Source organism: Mauremys reevesii, linkage group 1, assembly GCF_016161935.1.
Source record: "Mauremys reevesii isolate NIE-2019 linkage group 1, ASM1616193v1, whole genome shotgun sequence".
NCBI classification, from domain to species: Eukaryota; Metazoa; Chordata; order Testudines; family Geoemydidae; genus Mauremys; species Mauremys reevesii.
The window spans coordinates 193,805,617-193,832,621 of NC_052623.1; the positions used below are offsets into that span (position 1 = coordinate 193,805,617).

Genomic DNA, 27,005 nt, shown 5'->3' on the forward strand with positions numbered 1-27,005 from the left:
TTAATTAAAAATTACTCTTTAATTCCTGGAGACTCCAGGATGATCCTGGAGGGTTGGCAATCCTATGCTGGAAGCAGTCAGAGCAGCAGAACTGAACTTACATCAAATATGCAAGTACATGAATATTTCTATATAAAACTACACCGAGAATGTTACAGTGGCAATAAGTACAACAGTAAGACCATGAAAAAAGCATTCCATGTGCTGTGATACCAAAATACAGTACTGTGGACTCAACATTTTTTATATATATATTTTCATTCCCTGATGGTGCCTATGTAGCTAAAGTGACATGAATTAATTCTCCTTTTTAAACTTCAGAATCTATATCCCAAGATTTTCAACTTCTGACAAATTAATTAAAAACAGTCTGTGAATCTGCCTTTTAAAACTATGTTTATGATTAAACAATCAGACATTACCTCTTCATCCACTGCAAACCTACAATGGAGTCCAACCCAGAGATGGTAGCAAAGATTAGATAGGAGCCTAATGAAGAGGTCACCAAGCTGCCTTTTTCTTTTGTATCAGTTCCCCTCAAGATAGATGGACGGTTGGATGCTCTCCGGGCCCCACTTGCACCAGGCCCCAGCCATGTTCCTCTCATCCTTTTATCTCTGTTCGCTTTCTCTCTCCATACCTCGTTTCTCCTTCTAAGCATATTTGCCTTTCGATTTATAAAATTTTGTTTTGCTCTTTCTGGTGTTTTTGTCCCCCCTCCCATCCTGCCTAAAGAGCTATGTGCTGTGGTGCTCGGGTCCCTGGGAGCCACAAGGAGCTAAGATGAGAAGCAAAGCTTGAGCTAGCTGAGCCTGCAGCCTTAGACACTTAAGCTGCTCCCAAGGACAGCTGCATTAGGAAGGCAGGAAGTGAAGACAAATTACTTTTGAGAGGCAGCCCAATGCTTTACCTGCAGCTGAAGTATTTCTGCAGTGGGAAGAAGTAGGTGGATCTGGAGTGCTAAAGCCGTCTACATCCCCACTGCTGTCTTCCTACTCTGCTCAAGGTCCCTTTTGGAATAGCATTGCACCCTCCAGCTTTCAAAATGCTGGCCAACAGCAATTCTAATTGAGAATCCCAATGAAACTGAGATAAATTAGTTCAGGAAAACCTTAGAAACATTTCCAAACTCCCATGGGGCATGCTAGAATCCAGGCAAATCTAGACACATTCAGAGTGGTCAGATCAAAGCCTACTGAAATTCTGAGAAACTGGACTTGCTAGTTTTCTTGATAATTATGCTAGAATCCTATCAAGTCACTATTGGTGCTAATAAACCCACACAGAGAACTACTAAACTAATTCTAACAGCTTACATTTAGCTTAGAAACATAATGGAGCAACTCCCCACTCCAAATTTAAATTATAATCCAAACAAACCTGTGTCAAAGTATTATCAGACGCTTGGATTCCAAAGTAACCCTTAACAGAAAAATTCTTTGAATTCCTCCTTTGGATACTAATGCACAATCTGCCAAGATTTCATGTAAAGGCTGTGATTATAGCAAGCAACTTCTATAAGATACAGACCTACATTTTAAAAGCAAATAATGATTTGGGGTGCTCAATTTGACACACTTGAGTGCGGCCTAACTTCCAGAGGGTCCTTCTGAAAATCAGGAGAGAGAGAGTGCACCAGCATTAAGATTATATTTATCAAACTGAGTTTCAGGCACAAAAAGCACAAGAACTTTTTTTTTCTTCCAAAAGCTTTCTACTAAAGCAGAACTTTCTATGGCGATGGTTTTCAAACTGCGGGTCGTGACCCACTACTGGGTCACGGAATGGAAGGCACTGGGTCACGGCGGTTCTCATCAGCACCACCGACCAGGCCGTTAATAGTCCCGTCGGCACTGCTGCCCATCTAAGACAGGCTAGTTCCTACCTGTTCCGACACAGCGCTGCAGCCTGGAAGCGGCCAGCATCAGGTCCGGCTCATAGGTGCGGGGGCCACGGGGCTCCATGCGCTGCCTCTGCCCCGAGCACTGGCTCTGCACTGCGGGGGCGGTGCCTGCAGCTGAGAGGCACCTGGAGCTGCCTGCGCGCCTCTGCCTAGGAGCTGAACCTGCTGCTTCCATGGCACAGCATGGTCCACGGTGTCAAGACAGGCGGGAAGTCTGCCTCTGCACCCCGGCTGCACAGCTAACCAGGAGACACCGGAGCTAAGCCCTCGCCCCAACCCGACACCCCAACCCCCTATGCCAGTCCTGAGCCCCCTCCCACACCCTGAACCTCTCGTTCCTGGCCCCACCCCGCAGCCCTCACCCCGACCCTCTGCCCCAGCCCTGAACCCCTCCCAAATTTCTCATCCCCACCTCCATTGGATAGCGGGCATCAACAATTTTCCACAACTGTGTCGCCAGGAAAAAAGTTTGAAAACCATTTTTCTATGGTATACTGCAGGAGTATAGTATACTGGGGGGAGGGATAGCTCAGTGCTTTGAGCATTGGCCTCCTAAACCCAGGGTTGTGAATTCAATCCCTGAGGGGGCCACTTAAGGATCTGAGGCAAAATCAGTACTTGGTCCTGCTAGTGAAGGCAGGGGGCTGGACTCGATGACCTTTCAAGGTCCCTTCCAGTTCTATGAGATAATCTCAAATTATTAATTATTAGTGTCTCAAACATGCAGCCCACAGGCCCACCATAGGTGCTGACTCTGTGGGTGCTCCAGGGCTGGAGCACTCACAGGGAAAAATTAGTGGGTGCTTTGCACCCACCGGCAGCCAAGCTCCCCCCTCTTCCACCCACCCCACCTCCTTCTCCTCCTCCCCTGAGTACGCTGCTCCTCCACCTACCTCCCAGAGCTTCCTGCCCAGACACCGCCAAACAGCTGCTTGCATTCTCCGGGAAGGGGGGTAGGGGAGGGAGAAGCGAGAACGTGGCATGCTCAGGGGAGGAGGCAGAGAAGAGGCGGGGCCGGGGATTTGGGGAAGGAGTTGGAATGGGGCAGGGAGGGGGCATGTTTTGTCATTTGAGTGAGGGGGTTTGGCATTCTGCTTTGGCTGCTGCCTGACGAAGGTGGAATGTTTGCAGCTCTGTGGGATGAGCGATTTTGGTGGGAAGCTCTCTTGAAGGCGCGGGTTGGATGGTTTTGTTTACTTGAATCAGATCAATGTGCGTCTATCCCCCACGATCTCACGACAGCACCTCCTGCCTCCCGTTACAAGACATGTGCTCACATGCGGCACATGCTCCCTGCCTACAAACTGCAGCTGGCTGCTGCCTGCCCCTTCAGCATTTTCATTCTTTTGTGTACATGAACTAGGAGGCTCTTCCACCACAGGAACGGTTACAACAGAACATCACCTTGTGGAAGCTCGTGTCCTCTTTGCCTTGAATCCCAGCGCAGGTGCTCAGAGCTGGGGAAGTCTCAAGGACTGCATCCTGCATATGTTGCCATACCTCTGACCTCAGAGCCCTAGACTAACTTTAAATCAACAGACAGGAGTCATAAGAGACTTGACCTCAAGAGCCTAAACTGAGACCAGCAAACTCCTATCATGTAACATCAGTTTGGCTTTAAATCCTAGACTCAGGAGGTGAGAGCTAAGTGTCTTGCCCAGGCTCTCCATTTTCCCTTTCAGATCAAATCCCTCTTGGTGCCTCCAGAGTAGCTGGCGGGGCAGGCGAGCCATGATATGTTCAGCAGGACCCCACCGGTCTCACTTAGCTTTAGTAGTTCTTTTTTTATTCATTTTTGACTATACTTTTGTATCATTGTATGAAAAGGTTTCAGTGATGCAGCCCTGAGGCCAATGTACTTGTCCTCATGTGACCCTTGTGGTAATTTGAGTTTGAGACCCCTTGTATTCTGTGTAAACCCATAGTCACTTTGGCTTTGGAAGAGTTAAGTGGAAACAAGCCAGCAGAGAGAGAGGCGGCTACAATGGCTAATACACTACCAACATGCACTGTTCCCTGCGCCCTTTAAAAATATATATATATATCTGAATGGGAGGAAAACTATGACAAAAGTTCAAGAAATCCTGCCTAAAATATTATTCTAATGAAGTGCACATTTTAACAAACAGCACCTGTTTACATAAGATCCCATGTGGTATATATTGCATTCTTATCTGTAAAAAAAATGTGTCACCAATCTAGCTCTTCCTGCTAACATGTTAGGGATGTTTAATAAAACACAGTTTACTTCAAAGGAAAAAAAATGCTTCTATTTTTGAACATGGAATAAAGCCCAGGTTTTCAACAATAGTTATGAAAATAATTTTCCATCTAGGAGGAAGTAAATAGTGAAATAATTTGTTTCTGCTGTCCGTATTAGAGCACAATAAGACAGACAAATATATAATATATTACCAAGGTTTTGAGAGGAAAGAAAAAAACAGGTGTAGGGCTCAAAATGTGTAAAGATCCCTGGTCATATTTTGTCTAGCAAAGGCTGCTATTAACTGATAAAAGTAGAATGTATATGGACATTGTGAGACTTTGATGTGGATCGTTTATGTTGGTTAGCTTGAGGTACTGTATATGTGCGCAAACTAATAAAAACACAAGATTTCATTAGTACAGTTTACTAGAACATAAAATGGGCTTTCTATGGCCGCAGAGTTATACAGAAAAGCTAACAGACAAAGGAAAATACATTTTGGTTAGAAAAGTGCGTTAGTCAGTCATGACTGTGTTATGCAACTATTTGATACATTAGCAGCTACAGTCCCTCATTAACAAAATGATAGCAGAAAAGAAAAATAACTTTCTGCATTGAAAATACAACATTTCCCCTTGCCCTACCCAGCAATCTATTATAAGCCTCAAGGGCTATCACTGACATTTTTATGAAATTTACTCTCTCATTGTCATGCTTTCAAGCACTTAGAGAGAGAAGATCATTTTTAATAATGCCAGCAGGCTGGATATTTGTCTACATAATATGAGATCTAGACCCTCCCTCCCAATTAGAGCATAGGGGAATTTAAGCACAAAAGAAGAAAATCCATTAGCATTAGAGATCTGTTTAAACCACTAAGACATCGATGAGATAACTGACCCATATGAATCACTGGAACACAAGTCTTACTTTCTATTACTCTAACTTATTTTCCACTGCTGTTCACTGCATATAAAATATTGATTAGCCATTTAAGTGTTCTAACACTCTTACAAGACCTACATTAGCAAAACAAGCTTAGCAAATTAAGCAGTAGTGTTGTATGGCAAAGAAAATGTACTAGGCCAATGTCTTAAGGTACTACTTCTCGCTATGGATAAATTAAAAAGCAGATGCCACCAGGACCTAAAGCAGGGGTAGGTAACCTATGGCACGCATGCCAAAGGCAGCACGCAAGCTGATTTTCAGTGGCACTCACACTGCCCGGGTCCTGGCCACTGGTCCGGAGGGCTCTGCATTTTAATTTAATTTTAAATTAAGCTTCTTAAACATTTTTAAAGTAACCTTGTTTACTTTACATACAACAAGTTATATATTATAGACTTATAGAAAGAGACCTTTTAAAACCATTAAAATGTATTACTGGCACGGGAAACCTTAAATTAGAATGAATAAATGAAGAATCGGCACATCACTTCTGAAAGGTTGCCGACCCCTGACCTAAAGAGAGATGTCTAAAAAGGACATTAAACTCCAAGACATAATTATTACTGATAACCACATTCTGATGGGTTCCCCTTGGGGTACCACTTGGAACTGGGGTAACAATGAGCCAGCCTGTCCCACCAGCCTGTGCTCCCTTTAACTGTATTGCTGTAACAAGCTGCAGACCCGCTCCCGGTCTCACATTTTCACCAGCATACATACACATAGGGACACACCCAGCTGTTGTAACATGCAGGCTTTCTGACTAGCCCATGCATGGGAAGACTTCAGCAAAGGAACTACCCAGATACTCAAGTGCACACCCCCCTCTGGAGTGAAAACTCAAAATTACACCATCTTGTGCTGCACAGAGAACTGTACAGTGCAAGCTCATGAAATTCGCTCCTTCCCTCAACGTGGAGAGAGAGAGATGCAACAGCTTTTTGCCCCCTAGTTATGAATTCCACACACTGGGTTATGACAAAACTAAACAAGTTTATTAGCTACAAAAGGTAAATTTTAATTGATAATAAGAGATAGCAAACAAATCAAAGCAGATTACCTAGCAAATGACACAAACATGCAAGCTAAGCTCAATATACTAAAGAAACTGGTTATAAATAGCAAATTCTCACCCTAACTTTTGTTTTAGGCAGATTGAAGAGGTTCTTGAAGGCAAGCTGCTCTTGCTTGCAGCTTAAAACTAGTTATTTCTTTCACAGGCCAGACACCTTTCCAGCTTGGGCTCAGCTCTTCTCCTGTTCCCAGTCTTTTTCTTAGATGTTTCCAGCAGTCATCTTGGGCGAGGAGACAGTGAAGAATGACCCACATTGAGGTCACTCCCCTGCCTCAAACAGCTTTTGCTTATGGCAGGAAGCCTTTTTTTCCAAACTTAGTTCCCACACCAGTCAGTGGAAAAACACTGGTATTCCAAGATGGATTCCAGTACCAGGTGATTTAATCACATGACCCTACAGACATGACTCAAAGACTAATTGTAAGGTCCTCAGGAAGTCTTTCCAGGAAGGTAGGAGATTAGCATCTTCAAAGACCTATTGTTCTGTCTAATGGCTCTTCCTCACAGTGAGCCATCTAGACTGACTGCATTCTGTCTGGTGGGCATTCCCCAGGTGTAAACCACTGGTAATTGATACACAGTCAATATTCTTAACTTCAGATACAGAAATGATACATGCAAACAAATAGGATAATCATATTCAGTAAATCATAACCTTTTCAATGATACCTCACATGACCCATCTTGCCTAAAATACATCTTAGTTATGCCATAATCACTTCATAACAATATCTCAATGAAGAATATGGGGCATAATGTCTCTCACACCTCATAAAACTACGGTGACATGGTTTCTTAAAGTACAGCTCAAGTAAAAAAGTTTTAGATCGAAAAATAAAAAAAAGGAACAGTTTAATCCAGAAGATCTGTTTCCTATGTATATTCAGTTATATTTGTTAACTTTAATAGAGGGGAAAAAAGATACAAATTTTTTTACTGCTTTTTACTTATTGGGCCTGGTCAAATTTACAGGAACCAGATTCTACTTATTCTTGTGCATCAACACAATTACTGAACTACCACATTTCCAAAAGTGTTCACCAACTGTGCACCTCTGAATTTTTGGACACTCAACTTGACACACCTAGGTATTGATTTTCAGCAAAACTGAGCACCCACAGCTATACTGATAAAATGGACTACACACTTTAATAGGCATTTATTTTACCTGACATGGACAGGAATTGTATTTGGACATGCTCTTATGTATCTTCAGACACGTCAGTTAATGCAAAGGGAGATGGCACATCTAGAAATTCTATCTAGCTGTATTAAATAGATATCAGTGGTGTGCTCTCGTCTTGAATACCCTGTACTTCATACAGAACTGGTTATCCTGTCTCAAAGAAAAGATATTGCAGCAATCAACGAGGGGCTCAGAGAATAGTGCCAAGAATGATTACAGGCATGGGAAAATCCTCATATGCAGAGAGTTTAAAAAATTGAGATTGCTTATCTTAGGAAATGAATAAAAGGGGACATGATATAAGCATATAAAATAATAAGTGGTAGAGAGAAGAATGGTCAGGGATTTCTGCTCTCCCTGTCTCAGAGGGCAATGAAACCAAGGGGACAATGAAATTAAAAGGTAGCAAATTCAAAACTGATAAAGTTAGAATGAGAAACTCATTTCCACCTGCATTTACTGAACCCAAGAATTTCACAATATTCAAAAAGGGACTGGACATGTATATGCATAACAAGAATATTCAGAATTATCACAATAAATGATAAAAATTCTGGAAGGGATATAAACCCTCATGCTTCAGAGCATATCCTAGCTCCAGTTCTTAGAGAGTATTTTGAGACCTTGTGTGTGGGGCTAATTATCACACTTCTGCTTTCTTACTGCACCTCTCTCTGCAGTATCAGGAACTAACTGCTGTTAGAGATAGGATACCAGACTACGGACTGCTACAGCATGGCAATTTTATGGACATGAAATTGACTCCTCCTTGGAAGGACACATTTTAATTTTAGTCTTAACCTATCATCCAGTTACACTTACCAATATCAACATGTGTTTGGGCACAGGGCTGCTCTGGGGCAGTCACAAAGATGAAATTCTTTATTAAACAAAACAAAAAAAGTATTCCTGCATTGCTCGTAATCAGTACCTCCTATCAGAGAGTCTGAATGTGCTTAACAAACATTAATTTACTCTCGCATCACCCTTGTGAGTGAGGTACAGTAAGTCTCCACTTAACGTCCTCTCGCTTAACGTTGTTTCGATCTTACGTTCCTGCTCCATTACAGAACATGTTCATTTAAAGTTGTGCAATGCCCCATTATAACGTCATTTGGCTGCCTGCTTTGTCCACAGCTGGCAGCCCCCCTATCAGCTCCTCTATGCCCCCCCAGCACCTCCTGGCCGCCGATGGACCCCATGGATCAGCACCTTCCCCCTGCTCCCCCTGCCTCCTGTCCACAGCAATCAGCTGGTTTGCGGTGTTCAGGAGGCAAGAGAGAGGAGCGAGGACTCAGCGCGCAGGCTCCCCTCCCCCTCCTCCCCCCCGCCTCCTGAACGCCACAAACCAGCTGAAAGCCACGGGCAGGAAGCAGGGGAGGGAGGGAGGGAGGAGTGAGGATGCAGCGTGTGGAGTAAATGGGGAGGAGGTGGAGGGGGGAGAAGAGGCGGGTTACGGGTGGGGGTTTGGGGGGAAGGGGTGGAGTGGGCGGGCCGAGGGTTGACCCCCCCACTCCTGGTGCTTGCACAGTAGGGGAAGCTGCCGCTGCGCAACGTGCTTCTTCTAGTCTATAGCACCTTCAGCCTCCTTGCCTGCCTCATTGTCTGTAGTGCCAGTGGGTTGTGCCTGTGTGGGGTAAGGCGGGGGGCACCTGCCATTGCTTCATACTCAGCAATGATGACTGTAGTATTAAATTGTTTATTTAAAATTGTTTAAAACTTATAACTGTACTAAATTGCTTGTTTAAAATGTATATAATGCCTTTTGTTTGGCAAAAAAAATTCCCTGGAACCTAACCCCTTCCCCCCATTTACATTAATTCTTATGGGGAAATTGGATTCGCTTAATATCGTTTTGCTTAATGTTGCATTTTTCAGGAAGATAACTACAACGTTAAGCGAGGAGTTACTGTACTATCATCATTTCACAGCTGAGCAAACTGGAGGAAGAAACATTTAAGAGCCTGATTTTCAAACAACCATATGATTATGCATATATAAGATAGGCATCTTCATGCACTCATGACCTGTTAGGCGCATAACTCACCATGTAACTACAAATACTTTGTGTGTACAATTGAGGTATTTGAATACATATAATTGCACCTGTTCTATTAAAAAAAAAAAGTCAGGCACTACACTAATTTGTTGAAGGTGACACAAGGTTTGTGGCAGAGCTGAGACCAGGACCTGGGCTGAGTTTCGTTTCTGTGCCTTTACCACCATCATTCCTTCCCAATGCAATTTTTATTAGCTACTGATGGAATTGGAGCTGTTCTGTAATTTATGAATACTCTATGTTGACGTGGTTACTGGGATATTTACTGTATGACTATATTGGTTTAGTTTAACAGAGGCTGTAAGCAAAAACATGCAGGAAACAAAAGAAAGGCTCAAAATAAGCCACCTTTCAGCAAACACTTAGAGGTTATTAAGGACTGTTAGCTTTAAAGGGTCTACCTCCTCCTCAGCCAGTCTGCAAATCCAATTTTGTCTAGAAGGGCCAAAGATAACCTAGGCAGAAGAGCAAACAAGTACAGCAGGTCAAAAAGTCTCTCTGAAGAGATGGGGGTAGTTGTTCAAGGGAACCGAGTGGAGAGAGAGAGGCAGAAGCGAGGCCTCAATAGGTTACGATCAGGGACGGCAAGCCTTAGGTAAGGTTGACATGCGTGCAGACATTTAAAGTCCTCTCTAAATGCTTTATTCCTATTCCTACAGTACTTTGTTTTAAGAAGGGTGTATGGTCACTATATTCACTACAGTCAGACTCCTGAAAGGAAGAACTACAGGTGCCAGACCTCAGTCAGACAGTCTAGATAAGATTGGTTGATTAAACAGGTTGCTGTATCCCAGGGCCCAATCTAAGAGGGGGAGAATTGTGGAATTCCACTCCAGGAGAGGCTGAGGCACAAAGCCTAAGACATGAGATGGAACACAGAATGCAGAGGTGCAGCTAGCCTTGCAACCAGGACAGCCCAAATAAGTTATTGCCTGGTTTAAAAAGGGATACAGCTTCCTTGGAAGAAGGATGGTTTTCTATGGCCTTGCATACAATAACTGATAAGCAGATTGCTTATTAAACAGATTATGGACATGCAGTAAGGCTTTTGCTGGCTGTACAGAAAATCAAAGAGGGTCCTAGGTACATTCTAATACTTCAACTATACTTCAATGTATGGACAACACAAGCATTTGCTTTTGTATGAGTGAATAATCTTATATACTGCATGATAATTTAGGATAGATTAAAACAGTGCCAGCCATGTTAAATTGATGACATTTTAGCTCAATCTATAATAGGTATTTCATGCTTAAAAAGAAACATGAATATCTATTTGTTCTATTCAGTGATCAGATCTCAACCATTCTCATCACTCTTCGGCACACACATGCTGAAAATGAAGTGGAATTGAGCTGTGATTCCAGAGACTGGTTCCTTCCATTTAGTTATGTCATTATTCACCTGATACTTTGTTTTTTGTGTATGCGCATGTGTTGCTTTTTCTCTTAATTTCAATAGAGTAGGGACAAAATGATTAAAAATATTTTCTTAACAGTTAAATATACTGTACTTTAGCCATATTTATAAAGTTCTACTTTCCAGAACTTCATCTTCAAAAGTCAATGCATCATTTACTAAATCTTAGTTTTCTACCACACATACATAAACGCTATTTGCATCAAATAAACAGATTTAATAAGATTTTAAACAATTTTCTCCAACATAGACACCAGTTTATGACTAATTATTGTAAAGGCTGCGGTTTTGTCGCAGAAGTCACGGAATCCGTGACTTAAGCCCTGGCAGCTGGAAGCTGCAGGGTCCCGCTGCCTCCCACAACAGCAGGGAGCTGTAAGGACCCCCCTACACATACCTGAGGCAGCAGGCCCCCAATCTCTCAGGTTGCTGCAGGGGGCAAGGGGACCCCAGGCAGCTCCCCAGCTGAAAAATGGGGACCTCTGCAGCTCCCCACTGTGGCGGTGGCAGAGGGATTCCCACAATGCTTCCCGCCTCTGGGGAGGGGGGAGAGGTAAGGGGTACCCTGTAAGCTCCCCTCCGCTGCTAGTGGCATGGGGACCCTGGAGCTCTGAGCCCCCACAGGCAGTGGGGGCCCCAGATCTCCCAACCACCCCGCAGCTGCCCAATCCCTTCCCATTTTGTCACGGATATTTTTAGTAAAGGTCAAGGACAGGTCATGGGCTTCCATGAATTTTTCTTTATTGCCCATGACCTGTCTCTGACTTTTACTAAAAATATCCATAACAAAATCTTAGCCTTAATTATTGTTAATACTCTTTGCTCTGTAAGTGACATTTTCCAAGCTAATGATTTTGCTTTGAAAACAAGAAAGGAAAACTATTCAGGAGTAAACATGAACAGTAAGAAATAAAACTACACTTCTTCAAAAACTGAAAGCAATGGAATATTAAAATAGACCGATCTCCACAATATAAACACTCCATATGCTGCTATGTTGTCATCTCCTGTACTCTGGTCTTAAGAAGTGGTTTGTTTAAGTTTTGTGAAGGACAGACCTGCCACATGACACTCATGTCTAAGTGAGAGAGAGTGCAAGATCTTTTCCCCATAGAATAATCTTTTATAGGTGCACTGGGCTGTGATCAAGACCCCATGGGTCCTGGTCTCTTCTCCTCTACCAAGCACTATATTTCTATGCTGTTCACAGTCCTGCTTACTGTCCAAGGCCTCGTATCCAGGGTTTGAGTACTCCTTGACACAACGGGACGAAATTCTGTGTCAAGCACCCCTAAATCCTGTAGCAACAACCTCTAAATTATACAAATTATTTAATTTGTATAACATGTCTCCTGAAGCTGCAGAAAGCTTGGCAATTATGCCAGTGGCACCAGAACAGAGAACGGGAACCATACAACATATTGCACCAATCCTGGACAAAGATCCACTGACTCGTGTGGGGCCATAGGGCTGTGCATGGGTGAATCCCTTTTCAGGGCTAGGATTTATGGACAACATGAATTTTGGCATCAGGCCACAAATCCTGTACTGTCAATCAGCTAAAAAGCAACAAGTTCAACAAACTTGAAGATTGAGTTAGCCCACCGCACTCCGATTATGGTGCTGATCCTGCAATTAGATATATGCAGGGAAGACCATATGCCTTTGTCAAGTCCACTGAAGTCACAGGGGCTCTGTATGGGCACAAAGGCCCACCCTTCCCAACTACAGGATCAGGACCTAGAGATTTTATAATGGAAAGCTGAACAATTTTTATTCATTTAGAGACACTGACAGTTGACGGCTGTCACAATTTCATTTTTAAAAACACTGTTGGGTTAAAATATTTGTAGAAGTAGATTTGTCCTCTTCCCAGTAACACCAACACCATCACAGATAACAAGACAACAAGTAAAAAACCTAATTTACTTTTCAACATTTATGCTGTTTGCTTTCTGCACTTCGCTTATCTTGATCAAGACAGACTAGTCAGTTTCACTTTTGGAGTCTCATACACTAGCAGATTCCCAGCACTTGAGCTTTAAAGCAAAGAGCTTCCCCTCCAAATTATATGCATGGTAACCTTGTAGATAACACTGGTTATGTAAGGATAAACTGACGCACTGTATATATATATATATGGTATTATAAAATTCAATCTTGTGCCCCCCACACATGGGTTTTGTCCTAGTTTACCATTTATGACATCCATCTTTCTTTTGGCAAAGCTGTTGTACAGTCCTACTTTTGCACAATTGTTCTAAAAAGGGAATTAGTAAAGTTTGTTATTTCTGGTGTTCTTCAAATATTTGTTTTTAACAGAGAACTTTAGGAGAAGTAGAATACTAGAAGTCAATCATATTCAAACAAAATTTAATATTTTTCTAGTTGCTAGACCTTCTGAAACCTTCCACTTTTTTTTTTTAAATTAAGCATATGCACCAAAAGCAAAAATAAATCCCAACTGTTATTAAAGTCAGCTTTCTCTAATTAGATTTTTCTGCTCATGTACCAGTAGCACCACCTTGTGTTAGATACACACAACTTATGAATGTTAAATTTACTGGTAAATAGAGCTGGGCAAATAACTGTGGTGGTTTTTTTTTTATTATTCAATGGCAGTTGTAAAAAAAAATTGAAGAGATTCAGTTTGGGCTGAATGCACTGTTTTGCATTGGGTATTTTTAATAAAAGCAAGTAAAATGAAAGGCTAGATTCACAAATGAAGAGGAGGTGGTACCCCTCATAACCAACAGCCCAGTGGTTCGAGTACTCACCTCTGGAACAGGGACTGGAACCCAGGTATGCTCCCTAACCCCTGATTATAGGCATACTCTCTTCTCCCCACCCCTGGCCCAATGGCTAGTCAAGTATTTTACACTAAGAGGAACAGCTTCAACAGAATGAGAGAGTCCCACTCCACAATACTCTATAGCCTGGTGATTAGGATACTCACTGCGATGCAACAGATTTGAGTTCAAATCCCTCCAGAGAATAAGCTGAACTTACAACGGCCTAAATATGAGAGGACCAAATGTCACAAATGTAATTAGAGTATTCATGACACTCAGTTCAAGACGAAAGAGAACAAAGTTCTGAATAAGCCCAAAAAAAGAATTGGCCCCCTAACACCGTGATACTTAGACTGATGTGTAAAAATACGTCAGTAATACCACAATACAGTACAGCAACTGTAATACTGTGTAGGTAGTCATGGGGTAAGAGGGAAGATCCTCTCATGCATCAGTAACTAGTTAAAAGGCAGGAAAAACTGTTAGTTTTCACAGTGGAGAGATGCAAATGGCAGGGTCCCTCAGGGCTCTGTAACACGACCAGTGCTGTTCAACATATTCATAAATGAACTGGAAAAAGGGGTAAACAGTCAGGTAGCAAAATCTGGAGACAACACAAAATTAATCAAGATAGTTAAGTCCAAAGCAGACTGTGAAAAGTTACAAAGAGATCTCACAAAATTGAGTGATTGGGCAACAAAATGACAGATGAAATTCAATCTTGATAAATGCAAAGAAGTGCATATGAGAATACATTCCCAGCTATACATACAAAGTGATGGAGTCTAAGTTAACTGGTACCACTCAAGAAAGATCTTGGAGTCATTTTGAATAGTGCTCTGGAAACATCTGCTCAATGTGCAGTGGTTGTCAAAAAAACCCAATAGAATATTAGGAACCACTAAAACAAAATTGATTAGGGGTGGAGAACAGCTTCCATATAAGGAGAGATTAAAAAGACTGCGACTGTTCATCTTAGAAATGAGACAGCTAAGGGGGTTATGATAGAAGTCTATAAAATCATGAATGGTGTGGAGAAAGTGAATAAGGAAGTGTTATTTACTCCTTCGCATAACACAAGAACCAGGGTTTTCCAATGAAATGAATAGGCAGCAGGGTTAAAACAAACATAAGGAAGTACCACTTCACACAATGCACAATCATCCATGGAACTCCTTGCCCAGGGATGTTGTGAAGGCCAAAAGTAAAACTGGGGTAAAAAAAGAATTAGATAAGTTCATGGAAGATAGGTCCATCAACGAGTCTGAGCTAAGATAGTCAGGGATGCGACTCCATGCTCAGAGTGTCCCTAAACCTCTGATTATCAGAAGCTAAGACTAGATGACAGGGGATGGATCACTCAATAAATTGCCCTGTTCTGTTCATTCCCTCTGAAGCATCTAGCTCCGGCCCCTGTGGGAAGACAGGATTCTGAGCTAGAAGGACCACTCATCTGACCAAATACAGCCATTATTATGTTCTTTTGTAATGATACTAAAAGAGGTGAAAAAGGCTGAGGGGGGAGAATTATCATACTAATCTGAATACATACAACATTTAATAAATTACAGATTAGTAGTTAATCATTTATTCATGTTACTTACACCAATATAGGCTTCCCAGATATCCTAGGATGTCTTAGAACTTCAGTCATGGTCTCTTTCGTCTCTTCCATTCTCTCTGTGTCACTGGAATCCACAACAAATATTATCCCATATGCCTCAGCATAGTAATTCTTCCAGATGCCTCGTATTCGTTTTCCACCTCCTAAGTCAAAGATAGTGACTTCAAACCTTCCCTGTTTAAGGTCAATTTTAGAAAATCCAACTGTTGGAGCTACATCTTCAGGAGACTCTGTCAAATCATAAAGAAAACATTTGGTGAAAGATTCGTTTAGCTATAACAATTTCATTTATTTTATGATTTGTATGTCAAAATTCAGAGTCTAAGCCCATACAACTAAAATAGCCAACTTGCCTCTAATTACAGGTTTTAGATGGAAAACAATTTTGCAACCTTAATTCCAGATTAACACATGCTTCTGTATGAGAATAACCTTGTCTTGATTAAAAAAAAAAACTCTTTAGACCCAGGAACGGGCTCTTGGGAATTCCTCCCTGTGGGGTACCCTCAAGCCCTTTCACCACCACCCCTCTGGGGAAGAGCTGAGAAAGAAAACAAAGGAAATCAGCTGTTGCCACCAGCTAATTAAACAACATATGCACAAACCTCTTAGGACCCAAAAATCCTAATCCTGTGCTTTAAAAAGGTAAATTTTATTAAAAACAAAAAGAAAGAAAATACATCTGGAACTTAGGCTATTGATAGATTTTAAAAGAGCAAATATAATAATTAAGCATCAAGAATTGTTTTCTTGAGTTCCAGCTTAATGATTACAAGCAAAACAAAAGCATTTGGGGGTTAGCACAGAGAAGTCCACAAGCCATAAAGAAATAAAAAAGATAAACCTAATAGCATCTTCCTAGACATTTCTTGATCTACTTACATATCTGGGGTTTTAAATGAGTAGTGTCTAGGTATGATTTAATGATTTTTCATACCTGGTGCAAGCTTTTACAGCATAGTCCAGCCCTGTCCCTGCTCTCAGGGAGAACTACCACAGACACACAAAAGGGGAGTCTTGTTTCAATTTTAAAAAGGTCTAGCCTTCCCATTGGCTCTTTTGGCTTCCTTTTACCTATGCATGCAGTCAGACTTTTTAACCCTTTACAGGTAAAGCAAGTAGAGAACAGCTACCAAGTGGGATTTTATAGCTAACTGGCTAGCTGGGTGCACATAAAAGGGAGCTACCCTTCTTACTCTCCAGCTCCTCCCTTGGAGGGAGCTAATTAGATTTCTGTGCACTGCTACACGGGGCCAGGCGGGCCAGGCAACAGAGGGTCGTGGAGTAACAGCTGGAGTCCAGCTTGCAACCAGAGAGCAGGAAGAGTCAGAAGCAGCAGCCTGAAGAACTCTGCAGCAGCTGAGGCTTGTGAAACTAGAATGATGAACCACTGAAATGGGTACAAGCACCTTCCCTCGCTGGCACACCAAAGAATGGCAATTCTGAGCCAGACCACTTAGATATCATCATAGGAGCCAAAACCTAGACTGCACAGCCAGGATAAATGGAAAGTATAGTGAAAAAATGTTATCTTCAAAAATAGCAGACAAATTTTATGCTGAGTATTTTCAACTATGAGCCATAATTGTGTGTGTTTGTGGGGGAGACACAGTGAGAACTAAGAGTATTTTTCATGGTCGCAGAACAAGTTAATGTTGATGCAGAATTTTAGAGGCTGCCGCCACAGAATTTAGTCCCATTGTACTGTGAAGTTCAGAGGGCCCAGATTATGATGGACAGTCTTTTCTGTGAAACCCTCCTGGCTGCAGACACCTCATAGCAAGTCTTTGCCCACTGTGCTGGTTGGTCCAGCTGGTTGTGAGTTCTGAGAGTCAAAATACATCAAGGTGCATATATTTGGAATACATGTGCATTACAATGCACTCAATTAAAACTATGTTCACCATCCGATAGTATTAATGACCCCAAGCATAACTAAACAATTAGCTACTATCAACCCTGAAAACTAATTGAATTCACTCTCCACCATGAGGTCAGTTGAGAAAAACAAATGTGACATTTCTCGGTCAAGCTGTTTTCACAACAAAGCATTAAGAAACTTTCAACAGAGTCAGAATCTCTTAATATGGAACCCCATATTGGAAATATCAAGTCCATTTTGGTTCCATCTTTCTAGAAAGAGTTTATCCTGGAAGAGGAGCTATCTGTCAAATTTTGAGGCAAATTAGTTCGTTTTGCTGATGGAGGTGTTAGTATCAGTGCTGAAACAATGGCAGATTAAATATCAACTAAGGATTCACTGTCTTTAAAAAAAAGATCCAGAAGGACAGAGTGGGGGGAACAGTCTTCAATGGATTTATCAGGTGTAAATGAGGTTATGATTTGCTGACCCTCAACTAGCATTTTGGGGCACAGTGTGTGTCTTCATACCTGTCAGTATATTGCGTAGCACACCCTAGATGCTAAATTAAATGCACACAGCTGGAAAAACCTTTCACCATCTCAAACACAAAGTTACACCAAACATTTGTTTCTAAAAGCACCAATTTCATCCGATTCCAATTATGGCCTGCATGCATGTGCATTAGTCAGTGGAGAGGGGCAAGAGAAAATTCTCTCCAAAGCCAAATGAGCTGTTGCTGTAGAAAATGTCTAGAAAGTTGCTTTCCTGGTTATAAATGAAGATATAAAAATATATCATTAGAACCATCCTTTAAGTTATATACACACCATTTCCTTCTTCAGATTCCTTTCCTAATTATACTGACAGTCAATATCATAAAATAGGTTATACTTATAACGTTGACTTTACATAAAGTTTACTGATGTATGCACATTGCGGTATATTTCATCAGAAAGCAATTTCTGTACAAAGAAATCAGATCTATTGATTTCTCTAACCTATGCTAATAAGTGAAATGCCTCATTAACCAGAAGAAACGCTTTATATATCTTTGCAATTATTCGAACAAAATTATGAGCCAGAATATAAATCCTAAAAGAACGCTGGAGATTTTTTCTCTCTCTTTCTGTCACAAAGCTGGCAATTTATAGTCAGCTCCTTCTCTAACAGAAACAGCATCTTACCCTATGAGGAAAAATATATACTGCATGTGCCAGAAAATGAACGACTGTAAAACTACTCACATTCTAAAAGACATGCATGGAAACCAGACATGAGCATGCACCCTCACCCAGAGCAGATGCACACATGAATCATGATTGTGCACACACTTAGCCACACAAATCCCAGATGCAGGTGCACCTGGGCACATGCACTTAGGTTCTCACCTCCTTGAAAAGTTAGGCTTGGAATTTTAAAAAAGCCCAAGGTAATTATGTGCTAAACTTCCACTGAATTTAAATGGGAATTGCGGGCCTAATTCCCTTCAGATCCCTTGACTCACTGGACTAAGGTTTGAATTTTTATGATGGAGTCATTTGCAGGACTGGGGCCTATATTCTCAAAGCAAGAAGCCCAAATAAAAGTCATTTTTAAAAGGGACACCATTAACTCAGGTTGGTAGAATGAGGGGGGAATTCATTTCTGTCTCAAAGTGTTATACATCATATAATTACAAGTGACACATCACAGTTCAGGGCAACTGCACTCATATTCCCCTCTATGGCCCAGCAGGAGCACCAACAGGTCAGGCTCCTCAGCTATCACCTCTCTTGAGTAGATTCACATGTTTCTCTCCCTCTTGATGGGGGTACTTTGAGGCTGTACAGGTCCCTGACTATGCTGTGATATCCACACCAAAAGACAGCCTGCCTACAGAGGCCTGTTTTTCCATTTCTTCAAAGATAATTACACAATAAAATTGCCAGAGTTCTAAGTTACCACACAGCCCTTTATAAGCAAGCATATTTATTCTTAAGGTGAAAGCATTACAGAGAAAAACATAAAAAACAACAACAAAACCTACAAGCATGCTAATGATCTTACCAAAGATCACTCCCTCACTCCAAAAAGGGTTCTGTTTGGTTATTAGTCCTTCCAACCCCACACAAGGGTTTTTTCTTGTGGTCACAAGTTCATCACAGCTTCAGCTCACAACCAGCTGATGTCTTATGGGGCCTCAATGGGCCAAAGACAGACTTCCTACTTTTCCCTAAGGACTGGGAGCCCCACCTGGAGCCCTTTCTGTTTGCTGGATCAGAAAGAAGACCCTGAGTCAGTTTTAACTCAGGCTATTTACCCAAAATTCCTTTGACTGTTGGTCCCTGGAGAATTCAGTATGAACAAGCACAGGTAAGCCTCTTTCCAGTGGCGGAAGCTATCTGGAGGCGTTATGCCCTGAGTGAATGTGCCTAAGCACCTCCCCACCTCCACCATTTTTAGTTCCTGGAGGGTGGTGGTCCCTCCTCCCGCATGTAAATACATACAATCCCTCAATAGGACATTGACATTTTCATTTTTAATACAATCAACTCCTAAAATACTTACACTTAATTCAATAGTTTGTCCAAGACACTGTCATAGCCGCCACAACACCTAAGAATACTATAGCTGAAATAAGATCTTTTCCCCACAATATATCTCTCTCTGCTTTTGAGAGCAATTTTGTGTAATCTGTTTCACTCTTTCTTTTGTGCAGTCAGTTTTGCTCTTGCTTGGAATACCCATTTAAACAGAGGAACATAAAACCCCTTTCTAAATCCTTTTAAAGAGATGTAAGAATTGAGGTCATATCATTTAGGATTTTTTTAAGTTGGTGATTTTAAAAAGAGGTTCTGAGTTGACCAGCATATTTAGTCTTAAAATACTTAGTTCAGAACTTCATATAAAGATTTACTGCTTACCTCCTTGGATTCCTTTCACTGTAGCAGTTTTACCAGCATTATCAAGTCCCACCATCACTAGTGTCACCTTCCTTCAGAAGAAAAAAAAAAAAGATATTGCAAGGCTTTTTTCCCCCACTTGAACATTGTGTTGGACTTTTGCAAGTATCTGAATGCATAAATAACAAAGTTACCACAAACCTGTAAAACCAATACGTTCCAAAATATCCAGTACCAGAGAGACTTATGTTTGTTTATTTGGTATTTACCATACAGCCAGCTAATCAAAGAGTGCAGCAGACTAAGTAATAAAGAGATAAGCTTAATACTGGATGATAATATAATTTGAAGAGAGATATATAAGACTTAATGATTTTGCCTTTCATTTCTATTTGTCTTTTGGAAATTTAATCCCAGGAACCATCAATTTGAATTCCATATTTTTTGGCATGGTTATATTCTCTTTAACAACTACCATAACTTCCATTTCCCCCTTTTCCTACAAACTAAAACTAAAGCCCTATCCACACTGAGGATTTGATCATACTGCAACCATCAGTGTAGCTGCACCACTGAAATTCTCCACTACAGACAAGGAAAGTTATCCCAGTTGCAAGCAGAGTAATTTATGTTCTTCCAGTGCGAACAGCAGCATTGCCTGTGTACACTACGTGTTCATACTGGTATAGCTATATCAATGTCTAACCAAGGCAAATCCCCATGGCCATAATGAAGGCATTTGTTCCTATCAATGAGCAATACATCAAATATGTCACTTGTGCTGTAGCCCTGTTAAATTCACATACACCTCCTCTCTCCGTGGTTAGGATTATTTAAAATACAGCAATGAGGAAATATACTTTCATTACTTTCTCAATAATTCAAGTGAGCTTGAATGGATTTGTGAAAACAAAAGACAAAAAACAGAAGCTTTTGCAACCAACACCTTCGCTAATCTCATTTTAAAAATAGGTAAAACTGATATTTTGGCATAGTTGGGTGACAAGTTCTCAAATTCCACTAATTAAGGGGACATTAAATAAAACATGGTTATTTCCAATCTCCTTCAGAATATGATAGCATTTTGTGACAAACTGAGTTTGTGAAGCTGCACAACAATTTCTTCAGGGCATCCAGAAGGGCAAGAGGTGTAGAGCAGGATCACAATGAATTCCAGTGGTGGCAATAAGCAGCAACCAAACAAATCAAGTGAAATAAGCAGAAAAGTCTGCAAGCATTTGTCAGATAAGTGACAGACTCATGTGACCACTAAACAGACTCATGTGACCCATCTGACAAGCTTGGATTCTACAGAATCCATATTTTTAAAATTAAGTTTGTAGCTCTCAAGGCTGCCAAGAAATTCTTCCAAGGTACACCAAATATAAACAAATGTGGTGTTCTCCTGTGTCTGGAAACTGACAATCCAAAACAATGGCTCTGAGAGGTGTCAGCAATCCCATTCAGGGAAAGGGGAGACTAAAAACAGGAAGGAAGATGAGGAAGGAAAAGAAACAGAAGGGAGAAACAACAGTGGTCCCAAATGTGAGAATACTCTACCAGAATGCTGAATGTAACAATGAGACAGTTAAATAATGATGATTAAAACTAACATTTCATAAAGGCCATATTCTACCCTTGATCTTTGTTCAAAACTCTCAATGATATAACATCTGCTGTGGATAAAGAGTAGTATATCTACCCTTTACTGTATATCCCTTCCCACGGACAATAATTAAAAACAAAATCCAGAATGAGTTTGACAGCCTACATTACACATTTTGTCATTGCTCTTCTCTGTCCCAATTCCCAACATAAGTCCACACAAAAGAGAAAAGTATTTTGAACTTCATGAATTTTCAGTCAGAAACAAATTACCTGAATAACTGATCATTGGTTTGTGTTTTGTTTTTTAAAACTCAAAAAACTTCTGATTTTCTCTAAAAGAAAAAACAATTATGCACCTTAGGTTTTGGTCTTTTATCTAAAAAAAATAAAATAAAATATCAGGTTTTACCAAAGGGTAGCTAAGAAGAAAAGACAGACAGACAGACAAAATGGTAGTATGGCGTAACCCTGGACATATAGTACAATACATAGAGCTCTTTGAGATTCTTTGGGATGAAAGCCACTGTAGAAACACAGAATACTCTCAATTGCTTAATCCTACCTGACAGGCTCCCGCCACCGTTTTAACCAGTTACAGCAATTGGCCATCAGACTAAACATCCCTCTTCGCCAGCCATCCAGGGCCAAGGAAGCTACTGAAATTGTGTGTGGACAGGTCCGAGAACTCCAGTGAGAGACAAGAAGGTGGAGGAGCAGAGAGCACCAGCTCAGGTGCAGTCTTGTCACTAGTAGCAATGAAGAAAACAAAACAAAGAACCAGTCAGTCCCCAAGCGTAACCAAAGCAAATTTTCTTTCCTTTATCGGAAAGAGCCACCCTGCTTAGAACCATTCCTATCCTAAGGCTCTGTTTACACTGGGTATTAGCCCCTATTTCAGGCATCTGTGCAGTGCTAAATTAGTGTAGACAAGGAAATCTGCAACTTGCACCAATAGGATTTACCCAGTTTTCAAGCAGAGACAAACCCCCTGGTACAAAGCTTTCTTGGATGACCCATCACACAGCTATGTTGATGGCTGAAATTAGTGATAATTCCAAGTGTAGTCACGATCTAAAATCCTAATGGAAGGAGCATCAGCATATAGGCCTTGGGAAAAGGAGATGGAGCTATTTTTAAATGTAAACTTTCAAATTGGTCTGGCTTCTGATTGCTTATCTACCCAGATTTGGAGATTTAAGAGTAGTCGCAGATGCTTCCTCTTCCCCATCTGCTTTGCCGTGCCAATTTTTGTGGGATTTACAATCCCATTTCCCTGTTCGTTTTTTGGAGTGACAGGGGAATATTTCTCTCCCCACTGTTGCTGTGTAAAACACCCACACAAACAGAGGCAACTGATTATACATAAAACTTATGCCCAAATAAATTTGTTAGTCTCTAAGATGCCACAAGGCCTCCTCATTGTTTTTGCTGATACAGACTAACAGGGCGACCACTGTGAAACCTGATTATACACAATAGGCAGTCAAATGCAAAGTAAACAAAAATTTAAGAATGGTCTGATTTCAAGGCAGAATGATCTTAGGTGTTATAAACAACAGTAGGAGACAAGTGTGATTTTTAAATTACAGTGCCCTTTCAAGTTTGTTTATGCTGCTGGGACAGAAAAGTCTACCACATCTAATAATTAACCAGAGTAGCTTTCCTATTATCTAGTGGCTGATATGGAAGAGTATGGCAACCACCCTTCCTAACACCACTATTTCTCTCTCCACTAGACTCAGCAGCAGCATGCTGGTAAGAAGGTCGTATCTCCCTCGCCAGTTTCTAGGAAGCACAGTTTCTAGGGATTACTACCAGGAAACTATCCTCAGAATCTGCTCAAAGATGCTGCCTGCCAGCCTCTGACTAATGAAGCTTCAAATTTATCAGCTGCTTATCTGACTGCTCGGAGACAGATTTGTCTCCCCAAACATTCCACAGCTTTCCAGGGGTGGAAGGAGTGCCTCTACAACCACACTCCTTCGATAGCCTCTTGGTTACTGGTGGAAGGAAGTCTTCAGTAAAACAGTCCTCTCCCTCCCTCCCTCAATAACTACATCACCTATTTTTGCTACTGCTCATGGCTTTCCCAGAGAGTAGCATGAAACCAGTAGTTCAGGGGTTCTCAAATGGGGGATTGTGACTCCTCAGGGGTCGCAAGGTTATTACCTGAGGGGTCGTGAGCTGTCAGCCTCCATACCAAACCCCACTTCACACCCATCATTTATAATAGTGTTAAATATTTTTTAAAAACTAATTTAAAAGGGCGTGGGAGGTCACACTTGAGGCTTGCTGTGTGAAAGGGGTCACCAATACAAACATTTGAAAACTACTGCAGTAGTTCTTGATGGCTTCTCTCCTGCCTACTGAGGTTTGAATGTCAACTACAAAACAGAGCAGAACCTTGTTAGTTTCACTCTCCTGTTGCTGCTCAGCAAAGCTACAAGCAATCACAAAGGACTGGAACCCAAATAAGCAGCTCTCTTTTTCACCTTCAGGACAAGCATATGAGATATAAATGTAGGCAAATCATTATCAGGGAAAAATACTATATCTATGAACAAAGTCAGTGGAACAAATTTAAAACATGTTTATGTATCTTCACAGTGTAGGGCAAAACTGTTTTTAGGTAAACCACCATCATGTCTTAGATTACCAGATAATTTTTGCCTTTGCTATGGTGAGGCTTAGGGTGGGGAATTTTCTTCCCAAGACAACAGTCTGATGTCTCACTTATAAATTAATTATTTTAAAAAAACAAAACAAAACAAAACACCCCAAGCCTTTAAAACTACCACTCCCCAAGAAGTGTTTTAATTTAATCACATTGGGCTCCATATTTATAACATGCCTTGCTTGACTTTTCTTAAATTTGAATTTTAGAGGAGGGGTTTTACTTGTATTTTATTTTGAACAAAACCTCGAGGTGGCTTCAACAGTAAAAGCTTTTTCGGCAAAAATTTTAATACTATTCCTACCCGTGAAAACTAATTTAACAGATGTACAAAATAAGAAGGAACACTTCTGTGCTATGAGACAGTATGATAGTCGAACCACTAAAAGTTGTTCTTCTGTAATGCAAAGTTACTGCACAAACAGTAGTCCAAACGGATCCATGCATCTGCAGCAACATCTAGCCACTGCTCTGCAGATAGGTCTAGTCCAGGGGTCTCAAACACGCGGCCCGCGAGGTCCTCATGACCTCCCCGCCCTCCCCCAGCGCTTACCTAGAGCGGCTCCGGCCTGACACCCGGGGACAGGGCAGGCTCCTTGCCCGCCTGCCCTGCCCCCGCGCCACTCCAGGAAGCAGAAAGAACCTGGGGAAGGAGAGGCACAGGGGTGTGTGTGTTGATGATGCTTCAGGCACCGCCCCCAGCAGCTCCCATTGGCTGCGGTTCCCCGTTCCCAACCAATGGGAGCTGCTGGGGGCAGTGCCTGAAGCAACAGCAACACACACACCCCTGCTCCTCTGCTCCCCCATGTTCCAGCCGCTTCCTGGAGCGGCGCAGGGGCAGGGCGGGCGGGCAGGGAGCCTGCCCTGCCCCCCCAAAGCCCTCCTGCAGTCTGACTCCCTGCCCTGAGCCCCTTGCCATACCCCTCCTGCACCCTAACCTACTGCCCTGAGCCCCCTGCCACACCCCAACCCCCACCATACCCTGCACCCTGACTCCGCTGCCGCACCGCTCCTGCACCCCAATCCCCTTCCCTGAGCTGCCTGCCACAACCTGCACCCGACCCGCTACTGCACCCCTCACCCCTCCTGCACCCCACCCCACTGCCCTGAGCCCCCGCCCCACCCCTCCTGCACCCCGATCCCCTGCCGCACCCCTCATTCCTCCTGCACCCTACACTCCAACTCCCTGCCCTGAGCCCTTGCCACACCCCTCCTGCCCCCCCGGGGGCAGGGAGGGTGCGGAGGTAGGGTGGGGATTTCGGGGAAGGGGTTGGAATGGGGTAGGGCCTCATGGAAGGGGTGGAGTGGGGGCGGGGCCAAGGACAGTAGGGGGGAGGTGTCAGTAATGCGGCCCTCGGGCCAATGTACTAGTCCTCATGTGGCCCTTGTGGTCATTTGAGTTTGAGACCCCTGGTCTCCTCTATTGGTCTCTTCCACCCTAGGAAGAGATTTTCTTCCCGGTGGTACCAAAGATCCACTCTCCTCTGTCTAGAGATGTACTATGTTGTTTACACGGTTGTCCTGGCCAGGTCAGTGCCAGACTATTAGACAAGATAGGGAAGATATTTTCTTTCATTGGCCCTACTTCTGTTGATGGGAGCGAGACAAGCTTTGGAGCCCCACTGAGCTCTCCCCCCCAGACCTGAAAGAAGAGCCCTGTGTAGTGCCAAAGCTTGTCTCTCACTCTCGCCTACAGAAGCGGGTCCGATAAAAGCCATTACCTCACCCACCGTGTCTCACTGCAGACTTAACAGTCTGCCCCAGGCTCTGCCCACAGGCGCCTCTCCCAGGACTGAAGCAACCCGCCTGTGGCCAGCAAGGCTGCACCGCACCGCACCGCCCAGGGGGATGATGCGCTGGAACTGCGCCCCCCCAGCTCCCCGCTAACGCTCCCGCCAGCCGGCACCAGAGCCCCCCCCCCAGTGTCTTCGGCCAGGCCCCCGCGCCTCGCAGCTCTCCGAAGCTGGGGCGCGGCTCCCGGCGGGGGAGCGGGGCCCGCGGGCGCCGCGAACGAGCCCAGCAACCCCGGCGCTGACGCAGGAGCGAGCGGAGCCGGGGCAGGGGCAGGCCGGGCGGGGGTCAGAGGCTCCAGCCGGGCGCTCGCGGCCACCCCGTTACCTGGCGCTCAGCAGCGGGGCCAGGCGACGAAGCCGCGTAGGCGCCTGTAGCCCCGCCCGCCGGCTGCTCCCCGCGCGCGCCGCGCCCTGCCCCCGCCATGAGGGTCCCGGAAGTGGGTGGGGGGAAGCCGCGTTCGGGTCCGTAGCTGCGCTTAGAACCGGCTCCTGCGGGCCCAACGCTGCCACTGTGGTAGCACGTGACCGGCTCACGTGACTGCCCCCTCCTCTGCGCTCGCCCATTGGCTGGGGTCGCAGCCACACGGAGAACGCTAGAAGCGCGGAAGAAGGGGCACGTAACTAGGATGGTAACCCATGGTTACCGGGAAGGGGGCGGGGCCACCATGTTATTCAAACGAGGGGGCGGAGCTGTGGGAGAGCCAATCGGGAGCGGGGGATTTTTGTTGATTAACGAGGAAGGGCAACCAATTGCTTCACAGGGGCGGGGCTAGAATTCTTGTGGGGGAGACTCCAGCTTCCCGCCCATTCACCCCTTTACAGTCTCCTAACATGGGGCTGCGCCTCCTGCCCCGCCCCTGCTCAGCAGGGCTCGCCCCATCCCTGCAGGACTGCGGTGTCCCCGGGGAGGTGTCTGGCTGGGGAGCTGTGCCCGGTGTCCCCGGGGAGGTGTCTGGCTGGGGAGCTCTGCCC

The 27,005-nt window shown here is 43.3% G+C and overlaps 2 protein-coding genes across 11 annotated transcripts in view; one reads left to right on the forward strand and one right to left on the reverse strand.

Moving 5' to 3' along the window:
* Positions 1 to 26,582, reverse strand: part of ARL13B (ADP ribosylation factor like GTPase 13B) — an 85,522-nt gene extending 58,940 nt beyond the window's left edge. For 5 of the 10 annotated variants that reach the window (XR_005594182.1, XR_005594183.1, XM_039525109.1 and 2 more), the window contains exons 1-4: positions 26,359 to 26,581; positions 22,129 to 22,312; positions 19,980 to 20,050; positions 15,193 to 15,442 (exon numbers count right to left, since the gene is read on the reverse strand). Coding sequence is in view for 8 of the 10 variants with exons in the window: in XM_039525109.1 (XP_039381043.1) it covers positions 15,193 to 15,442; positions 19,980 to 20,050; positions 22,129 to 22,187 (380 nt within the window). In the remaining 2 variants the exon portion in view is untranslated. Of the gene's footprint in view, positions 1 to 15,192; positions 15,443 to 19,979; positions 20,051 to 22,128; positions 22,313 to 25,961; positions 26,081 to 26,358 lie in introns of those variants that run through there. The other 5 variants (XM_039525128.1, XM_039525100.1, XM_039525053.1 and 2 more) reach the window with 4 other exon arrangements.
* PROS1 (protein S) overlaps positions 1 to 27,005 on the forward strand; it is a 95,202-nt gene that overhangs the window by 16,372 nt on the left and 51,825 nt on the right. The gene's annotated exons all lie outside the window — the stretch shown is intronic.